This window comes from Lampetra planeri, chromosome 11 (genome assembly GCF_965212315.1).
Source record: "Lampetra planeri chromosome 11, kcLamPlan1.2.h2, whole genome shotgun sequence".
Lineage (NCBI taxonomy): Eukaryota > Metazoa > Chordata > Hyperoartia > Petromyzontiformes > Petromyzontidae > Lampetra > Lampetra planeri.
The window spans coordinates 11032159-11042139 of NC_136117.1; the positions used below are offsets into that span (position 1 = coordinate 11032159).

Sequence of the window (9981 nt, forward strand, 5' to 3'; positions counted from 1 at the left end):
TTAGCACGTTAACTTAATGATCAGCATGACCTTATCAGATTGAACTGGGTGATGCTCAGCGAGGGGTTAAAATGGATGGCTTTGGACTGCACGTTTAAAATTGCTCTTTCTCTCTCCACTTGAAAATCCAAAAAGCTTAGGAACTATAAAAATAATATTAAGAGTAATTGTAGCCAATTTTAAAGTTATTCGCAAATAGAATGCGGCAGTCTTGTCATTGACTCGAATTATTCTTTGGGCCTGGATAACGTTGCTCTGTTTTCGTTTCTGCAACATGCTATTTGAGAGATAAAAGAGGACTAGGCAACCCAATTCGGCCGCGTGGAAGACCGAGTGGGGTTTATTTGCGTACGTGGAAGAAAACGGATGCACGAGCGCTGTACATTGAGCTATCTGAAGAGTATCCTGACAAGTTTTTTCGTGTGCCAATTATATAACAAAATATCAGAGGTGGGACAAAGTCATTGTTATGCAAGTCCAAGTCGAGTCGCAAGTCATCAAATTCATGACTCGAGTCTGACTCGAGTCCAAGTCACATGACTCGAGTCCACATCTCATAGGTGGGACAAAGTCATTGTTATGCAAGTCCAAGTCGAGTCGCAAGTCATCAAATTCATGACTCGAGTCTGACTCGAGTCCAAGTCACATGACTCGAGTCCACACCTCTGCAAAATATATATGTCTATATTTTTTTTACCAAAAAAATGGTTGCATTTAATACAACGATGTTCTAACAATGAATACATTATCAGTAAATGCACGTGATAAGAGATTAAGCATCTGTCTCTTGGTCTGACAGTCTTCATTATGGCAGCTTAAACCATCTGTCTCTGTTCCTTTGCTGACACAACTTAGGCCGCAAGAGAAAAAACACAACCGTTGGAGCTCACACACGTTCGTGCCCACAATCACGTGCATCGCTACACGCAGGTCAATGCTAGAAAACAAGTGGAAGCTCTCATAAATGCTCGTTGTTGGGTGTTCCCTGGTTGTATATTGGGCTGTGGTTTGCCAAGACGTCCCGACGCTCCACGTGCTGGGAGCATTTTTATATTCGATTCCTAAGAAGAAGCTCCGAGCACATAAAGCCAAAGGTGGGACATCGCGACGAGCGACGGAGCGGTACCGAAAACCCATCGCAGAGCTACGAACGGCACAATCGCGAACAACCCCGCGCAGTAGCTTATTATACCAGCAAGTGACCCTGCAAGATCTCAACTTGGGTTGGGCAATTTCCTCTCCAGCAACCCTAATTCAACCCCTACTCAATGCAGCATTTTAGCACCGTATGGAACATTGTACATCCACGTCCGTGTATTTGGCAGCCCCAGGAATTTGCAAAGGAATAACCCCATTGCCTGCATTAGGAGTATGCACCCTTAATGGGTGCGCGTGTGTGTGCATGTGTGTGCGTGTGTATGTATGCGTGCGTGTGTACCGTTCCAGCCTTCATAGGTGCTCGCTAACAGCACTTGCCCCTACAGTCTGTTAAGGCTATATGGGGGATATTTATCTTTGTCTTTGCGTGCGTGTGTGTGTGTGTCATCTCAATGATTTCAAACATAGTGCCCTCGTGATAGGTAGCCGTGCACTATACGTAGTGGCGCGAACACCATATGTACTAAATGATCACGATGTATCTCTTTATCTCTCAAATAACCTGGCACGAAAGTAATTATCATGTTTATTTTGAAGATTTATTCCCGGCCCACTCATTTTGTGAATTAGTTTTAACAGGTTGCATCTATTACACGCTGCATTTAGTTCCCTGAAGTTTCATCTTAAGTTATATATGTTTTTAGTTTAACAGCAGCAAACTCTATATATCTGTACACAGTTTTAAATCACTTTTCAATATAGATTTTTGTTGTTAAATCAAGTTAAGCGCGGTACATGGGTTTTAATGTGGGGAACACGGTTACAAGCTTTACTACACAGTGTACAGAGTCTGCATCAGCAAGACATGGTTGCGAGACATTATCTACAGCATAAGTTTGTTTCAAATGTGCACAATTCATGTCTCTTGTGCGTGCGTGCGGTGCGGTGCGTGTCCTGTCATTTTTTATTTTTTGCGAGACGACATTCATTGATTTCGATCATTGCACAACGTGTAACAGAAGCGGCACTTCAAAATTCGGACACGTGGGCATCGGTTTCGAAGAAAAGAAGTGAAGAAGCACTGTTGTGAGAACGCCAACGCGATTGACCCCCGGGGCGCTGATCGTTTGCCACGGCGCATTACAGCGGCGCGTCGCCAATGTGTCCAATCATACCCGGTGAGGGAGGGGGGGACCGCTTTTTGGTCCCGAGCGATCAAAGAGTTTGCCCACGTGCATTTTCACATTTTTTTTGTCGTTGCAAGATATCGCAAAAAAAGTGTGCGCGCCGATGGCCTCTCTATGGGGTTTTTTCTCTTTCTCGAAAAAGCTTCTGCTTCCTGAATAAACCCTCAAGCTCCTTTTCAAACCAAGGCACTCGCCCGAGCTCCCATTCCTTCTCCGTTCAGCAGCAATCCGACCGCTAGCCCGTGCACATGCCCTACCCAGAACGTCGGTGATGTGAAATCGGCGAAATGAAATATGATTGTGCACTTATGCATAACTCCACGTGGAATGTGCGTTGGTTCCAAATGACGGTTGGAGAAAGAAAACAAACACAAAAGCCCAGGAGCCCCGTGAAAGAAGGCTGCCGTGTAAAATGAAATTCATCTCCTAGCGTGACATTGCCAGGAGATAAATATCAGTCCCATCGGTATCCTTTAATTAGCCAGGACGAAAATTACCCGTTGAGATGCATGCAACAGCATTGCCTCTTTTGCAAGCGTGGCCTGGTTTCACTGGTATCAATTTTACTTCACTGGTACCACCCAATCAGTGTTTGTTCTATGACTGTGCATTTGTTGAATATGTACAGTATATACAATACACCTCTTCTAACTTCACGTTTGGTTCACCATTTAATGTATTAATTTCACTTCCCGTTGCTTTAAACAAAAAAAAACATCGCTTAAAGCCATTTAGGCTTTTAACGAGGGGTTAAATCACCGTATCGTGCCAAGTTTAGTAAATGGCGTTTAAAAAGCACAATCCAGGATAATGAAGTTCATAGTGATGATGAAACATTTTTCAATTGCTAGATTACATTGCAATTACAATGTACTATAAACAGCAAGGATATATGTAGTAAAACAGGCCTAAAAAAAGTCTCCATATAAAAGTCCCTCCCATTGCTTTATTTATGTATTTGATCAGTTTTTGTTTTATATTGACGTAATAATCACCATCACAAACGTGTGAGGGGCAGCACGAGTTAATATGTTAACATTCCATAGAGTCACGTTTAACAAGCACACGTCTGTGCAAATAGATGAATTTGCTCAAAAAGAAATGTTAATCAAAGATTTGTTTTTCATACACGTAGACAAAAGATACTTTTTTTTGCACATCATAATTTTATATATCTTTTATACATATATTCTGTCTCTTCTTTTACGAAATCATGAACTCAAGTAGCCACGGCTGGCTTCGCCAATATAACAATCTTAAAACCGCGTGTAAAAAAATTAAAATAAATAAGCAGCAGATACTGTATTGGTATTCAACTTCAGTTTTCATAAACACCCACATTTTTTTTTTTCGACCACAAACACCCTTTCTTTTTTCCCTGTAATACCACATGCCACAATACAGCAGTTTGTCCTTTTTTCCATTATATATAAATGTAAAAGCACCCGTTAAGTGATTTCTTCAGCGGGGGTTACAGCGTCTCACTCTTTGATGACCTCCGTCACGCACTTGTCCGTGACGTTGCTGCCGTTGTACTTGACCTTGCGGTTGCGCTGCGGCTCAATCCATGAGTTGTGGATGACGGCGCCGCTGTGCGGCGGAAGCTGGTCCACCTCCACCACGGACACCACACGCTTCTTCATCTTGTTCTTTAGCACCTTCTGGAACTTCTGTCTGGTGAACGCGTAGAGCAGCGGGTGGAAGATGGTCGTGCCGTAGGCCATGGCCAGGAAGCAGAGTCTGATCTTCACGAGCACGTCGCTCGGGCCCATGCACAGGATGACCGTGTTGAGCACCGAGATGGGCGTCCAGCAGACGAGGAACGTGGAGATGATGATGAGCGACATCCTGAAGACGCGCTTCTGCCTCTCTCGCCTCTCCCTGTGCCTCTTGACGGCGCGCTTGAGCGCCAGGATGACGGACACGGACGTGCGCACTCCCATCGGCGCGTTGTTCTGAGCGCCGCTGCTGTGCGACAGCGTGCTCTCGCGGTGGCCGCTCGACGTGGTGGATGCCGTGTGCGCCGTGCGCTTGCGCTTCTTGTTGGCCGCCTTGCCGGGCTTCTTCTTTTTCCTCTTGGGCGCCGTCACGGAGAACCGCGAGCCGATCTTGATGTTGAGCGCCTGCAGGATTTTGGAGTAGGTCACGAGCATGACGACGGTGGTGATGGCAAAGAAGGGCACCTGGACCAGCAGGTGGTAGTACATGCCCATCTCCTTGTGGTACTCGTTGCGGTTGACGCACAGGAGCGTCTTGTTCTGCCAGGGTTTGGAGTTGGGCTCTTCTGAGGCCGCCTCCATGAAGAAGCTCACCTGCAGAGAGAAGAATCTTAAGTAATCCTACGCTGTCGTCAAGGGAGGAGCGATCGCTCAGTAGTTCACGCAGTGCTACAAACCCGGCCGAACCGAGTTTGATTCCTCTACATGGCACGAAGTGGAATCAGTCCTGGTCTCCTCGCGGCCTCCCCTGCCCCCAAACCCCTTCACCATCTGGCACTGAACAGCGTGGTGAGGTATGGTCAAACAACCACCATGACTGACGTGTCATGGAGAGAGGCCTTCATTCAGCGGTAGCTTGACAAATGAAATAAATTAAAATTCTGAAGAGTGCTTAACTTGAAAACAAAAGGCCACAATGGAAGGAGTGAAGCGAAATGTATTTGGAAGAAAATATATACTCGCAAAAGTGAGAGGCAGTCACATTTGAAGGGAATGACGGGAGATACAATTCATATTACACGCACATTCTTCGTCTCAAACTTACAATTTTGCTCTTTAAATTCATATCATTTTGATGCCTGGCACACTGCAGCAATTTATCAAGAATAATTACATCATGCTTCGCCTGGGAACAGCACCCTGCATTCAATAGAAAATGGGTCTATCTGTGCAAGCACATAAGTGACTGCAGCTCAAGAGGAGTGCCTGTTTTTTCTTTCTCTCTTTTTTGGTACAGAAGTAAAATTCGAGAGGCAAGTCCCACATCAGCGGTGGGGCTCATTGGTTCGCTCTTACTGAAAGCCCGTGCCGTTATTGAGTTCATCTTCTTGGTTCTTTCGGTAAAATCATGTAGAAGGGAAATAATACAATAATAAAAATAAAACATAATAAAATAAAATAATAATAAAATAAAATAACATAATGAAACAATATAATAATCTAATACCATTTTATTATTATATTATTTAATATAATTTTATTTTATTATGTTTTATTTTTATTATTTTATTACTTCCCTTCTACGTGACTTTACCGAAACAACCAAGAAGATGAATCCCTGCAGTCACGAAAGCTTTGAATCGAAAAATGTTCTTGAGTTTTCACAGCTTCACCACGCTTTGATTTTCTGTAATTGTTTGCATTCTGTATACTTTGCAGAGACCTTCTAAGTCTCAAACATGAGCAAAGGTTCACCTGATTCCAATACACCTTAAAGGAATTTCAATGGTTTATATTCCCAATGCTCATGAAAGCGCAATCCCCGATGTTTACGTGAATAGCTGATCTAACTGAAATCTGTCAGAAGAAGTTTGCTCGCAGCGTTACGACAGCCGGATAGTTTATGACAGCTATGGCACAGGGGATCACTTTTATGTTTGAGAAGCCAAGAATTTAATCTCAACAAATACACTTGAACGGAAAATGCGTAGTGGATTTTGGCAAATAAATAAATTACTGTTTTGTTTTCTTGGACACTGCCACGTATAACTCCACCGTCTGTCACATTTGGTACTTTTTGCATGAATGGCATAATAAGTCAAAAAATTCCCACGGTTGCTTTGGCCGGCGTAGTTGTGCCACCGCGTCGCGCTATGAATCACAAGCACACACGGCGTCTATTTCCTCGTTGTGTACGGGCAACACATTTATAATCTATTTTTGGAAATGTGGCCTTTTCCCCAATTTTCACTCCGATAATTCTTTTGGTGACATCTCATGGGGGACAAAGGATCCATTTGGAATTCTGGCAGAGCAATGCAATCGCACTGTTGGACATTGGCCCACAGATGGAGATATAACAAAACTACATGTGGGCTCCCTTTAGAGCAACCTCTTATCTACACCCATGGAAGCACTTTCCCACATGCTGTGCTACACAGAAATGTCCACTGCAAGGCAGTCAAAACAATATTTTTTTTATTCTCAAAACTGGGCTTTGGTGTCCAGGCTGAGACCATTACCTCACTAGACTTGAGAACCCAGTTTAAATCGCAGTACACTGCCCAGATTCGAGGCCAGGGTGTCGACAGTGCAGGCTGGCTCAGTGCTCTGACCTCTGAACTCCCGGGTCACCTCGCACTGACCCATGCTTTCATCAGCCAGCATTCAGCGTCTCGTAAGAGAGACGCTGCTATTGTCTCTGCCACTCGTGGTAATCTTATCTCGGACACCGAGGCGATGTCTGTCAAAGGTGAACACAACTTCCTTTCGAGCTATGTCGAACAAGACACTCGAATTCATTGCATGTTGCTGATAAAGTGGCTTAGTCTAAGCTTGGAAAGTATGCTAACCATTCATCTTCAATTAGCACGTGCTGCATTCGTGCTGTAGTCCACCTCCAACAACAACATTCCATTCACCCCCCCCCCCCCGCCCACAGCTCCACTGCCCCTCACCTCCAGGAACGGGATGAGGAACGCCAGGAAGGACAGCGCCCACACGATGGCGAGGATGGCGCCGGCCCGCGCCGGCGTGAGCACGCGGTTGGCGGGCCGCACGGAGATGTCGTAGCGGTCGATGCTGATGACGAGGACGCTGGCGGCGGTGGCCACGCCGGCGAAGGACGTGGCGGCCTCGTGCGAGCAGCACAGCAGCGGCGTGCTGCGCTCCAGCGGGGACAGCAGCAGGGCCACGGTGAGCGGCACGCAGCCGAGGCAGATGAGGACGTCGAAGACGTGCAGGCTCACCGTCACCGCGTTGCTCACCGAGCCCACGAGGCCCGACTTGGCGCAGTAGAGGGCCAGCACGATGAGGTTGCTGCCGAGGCCCAGCACGATCTCCAGCGTGAGGAGGCTGGTGAGGGCCACCTGCAGGGCCAGCGGGTAGGAGGGGCCCTCGGAGGCCGAGAAGTTGTCCCGCGGTGGAGTGACGCCCGCGGCCAGCTCCCCCGGGGGGATCGGCGACGACGACAGCATGTCGGTGACCATTTCGGAAAGATTCCTGGTGCGCATCACGGAGGGTGGCCGGATTTCCCGGTGCCGCAGCTCGATTTCCTGGCCCTCACTATGAGTTCGAAATTGAGAGAGAGAGAGAGAGGGAGATACGAACGTATCATGGCAACGGTGAGCAAAGTTATATTACTCTCGTGCGGTGTTTTTGTTTCCAATAAACATTGGCCAAATAACATTATGGGCCTTAAAACACATTTTATGTAACAAATTAGTTGTTTGTAAAAATTGTAGCTTCACCTTCAAGCGTTATTTGCAACGATAAAATTCATCTAAACAATATAGAAGTTGGGACCTCCTTTGCCAGTACCAAAATATAAGAATAGGGTTTTCCCCTTTTTTTCTGGCATCAAAACTGAAACCTTTTTACTAGGAATCATGTCTGCATTAACCACAATACTTGTGGTCAAAATGCAAACAAAAACATGCTCTGATAATATATGCATTGTCCTTGAAACTGATTGGTCCACACCAGAGACAGCTTTCTTTTGAGCCTGGTTAATGCAGACATGATTTCTAGTAAAAAGGTCTCAGTTTTGTTGCCAGAAAAAATGGGAAAAACCTATTCTTATATTTTGGTACTGGCAAAGGAGGTCCCATGATGTAGATGCTCACCCCGAGCTCTCATTACTCTGATAGTTCATTGTCTTTGAGCTGTACGCCTTTTGGCGTCCTCTGGTCTAACACCGTTTGAGACGAGGCTCAAAAGAAAGCTGTCTCTGGTGTGGACCAATCAGTGTTTTTTGTTTGCATTTTGACAACAAGTATTGTGGTTAATGCAGACATGATTCCTCGTAAAAAAGGTTTCAGTTTTGTTGCCAGAAAAAATAGGAAAAACCGATTCTAATATAGAAGTTGTATTCGCAAAAACATATTAATATCTTTGGTTTAAGACATAAATTACCACCGTGATATGTTAACATACTTTCAGAGCCAATTTTCCGCCAGCAAAAGAATATATATTGATATCTCATTATCCACAAATTCAGAAAAGGGCTTCTCAGAAATGACTGTAATTTCAAAAAATACGATTGGTGTTTTTGTTCCTCCAATGTTGATATCTTTCATAATTAGGCAAAAGCCCTCGCGTCATTTTTTGACACGGTATATTGCGTTTTACACGCTGAAAGACGACGGTACTCACTGTCAAAAAGGTCCCAAGGGGGGTGACGTTAATCCGACTCGGTTCCCTCATCCAGCGGCTGTTGCATTCCTCTCCGTGATTCATATTCAGGGTAACGTGCGCGCAAACACGCGGCGGCGGCGGCGGCGGTGGCCTCTTGCCCCAACAGCCCCGAGCTCCCACAGCGTCCACCCGATTGAACTTTGTGAGTCACTGGCGGCGGCGGTGGCGGCGGAGGAAAGCGGCTGACTGCGGCTTCCTGCGAGATGATTTTTCCTGCTGCGTGCCCTGCTCGTGAGCCCTCCGCATCATTCCGAGCGGTGCCACCTGTCCGACGAAGAGCAATCTCCGTAAATCACGGTTTTCAGTGCCTCTCCTGCGCTCATTTAAACGTTTTGTTTTTGCCATGTGCTCCAATGATAAGAAACAAAATGCACGCTAAATTTGATAAACCGTATAGAACCGCGCGCTTGGCAGGAGGCTTCATTTAACTGGATTAAACAGGTCATCCCAGGACATACGACAATGAATCACACACACTAAGCCAATTTCCCTGTTTAAATATACATTGCTTTAATATTTTTTGACATACTAGAGGGATTATGTTAATGCGAAGAGGTCTACGGGAAAGGGTGCGCCCAAAGGCTTTCTGCAGTGCAGCGGCAGAATCTCCGGACTGGCCGAGCAGACTTGAAGAACCGAACTGATGAAGAACCCAACTGATTCTCCTCCCCGTGCATGTTGTTGTTGTTTTTTACTCTCTTTCCCCCGCGGCAGAACAAAGCAGAGGAAATGTCATTACAAGGAAGGTAATGCTCACTGCAAGGGAATATGTTGGCCTGTGTGGCCAATATTGAGCACTGAATCTGTATGCAGCACCCAGTGGGAAGATTGATGTTGTGTCTTTCGACATTCTCTCCCTATACATTATTTACCGGCCGGTTCCAGAAGTGGCGAGCCCCACATTTTCCTACAATGTGATTTTTTAATTATTCAATACCCAAGCTACGACACAGCCATGAGACCATTTGTATTATTTATCTTGGTCCGTGCCTCATGTCTGCTTCCAATCCTGCTGACCTCCAATAAACATAAAAAAATTGTTACAATTCACTCAACCTTTCAGAAATGCACACCCCCCCGCATCCTGACAGTAACAAGCCCCCCCCCTTCCCCAATCAAAAAAACAAAACCGCATATGTACACACCTTTTACAAATCCTGTTCGTAAATCATGGAGTTCCACACAGGATTTAAATGATTTCTCTGGCTCCCAATTGACTGCTGGGTCAGGAGGTAAAGCTGAAGAACCGGGAAAAGGTTCCTGGTGTGTGGTTTCAGCAGGAAATTGAATCTAAGAATGTATCATTAAGATACACATGATGTATGGACAAGATTTATTGTCCG

The 9981-nt window shown here is 45.6% G+C and overlaps 1 protein-coding gene across 1 annotated transcript; it reads right to left on the minus strand.

The window, feature by feature from the left end:
• Positions 1–569: 569 nt before the first annotated feature.
• On the minus strand, positions 570–7501 carry LOC144721309 (G-protein coupled receptor 22-like). Its single transcript, XM_078598835.1, has 2 exons — positions 6901–7501; positions 570–4597 (listed from the first exon to the last, which is right to left on the minus strand). Exons 1-2 carry the CDS (start codon positions 7453–7455, stop codon positions 3767–3769), a joined length of 1386 nt encoding a protein of 461 aa, XP_078454961.1. The 5' UTR covers positions 7456–7501; the 3' UTR covers positions 570–3766.
• Between the last annotated feature and the right edge of the window lie 2480 nt (positions 7502–9981).

Coding starts and splice junctions, on each gene's coding strand:
- LOC144721309 (XM_078598835.1), bottom strand. CDS start 7,455: ATGCGCACCAGGAATCTTTCCGAAATGGTCACCGACATGCTGTCGTCG. Junction 4,598..6,900: donor TCCTCATCCCGTTCCTGGAG/GTGAGGGGCAGT, acceptor TTCTCTCTGCAG/GTGAGCTTCTTCATGGAGGC.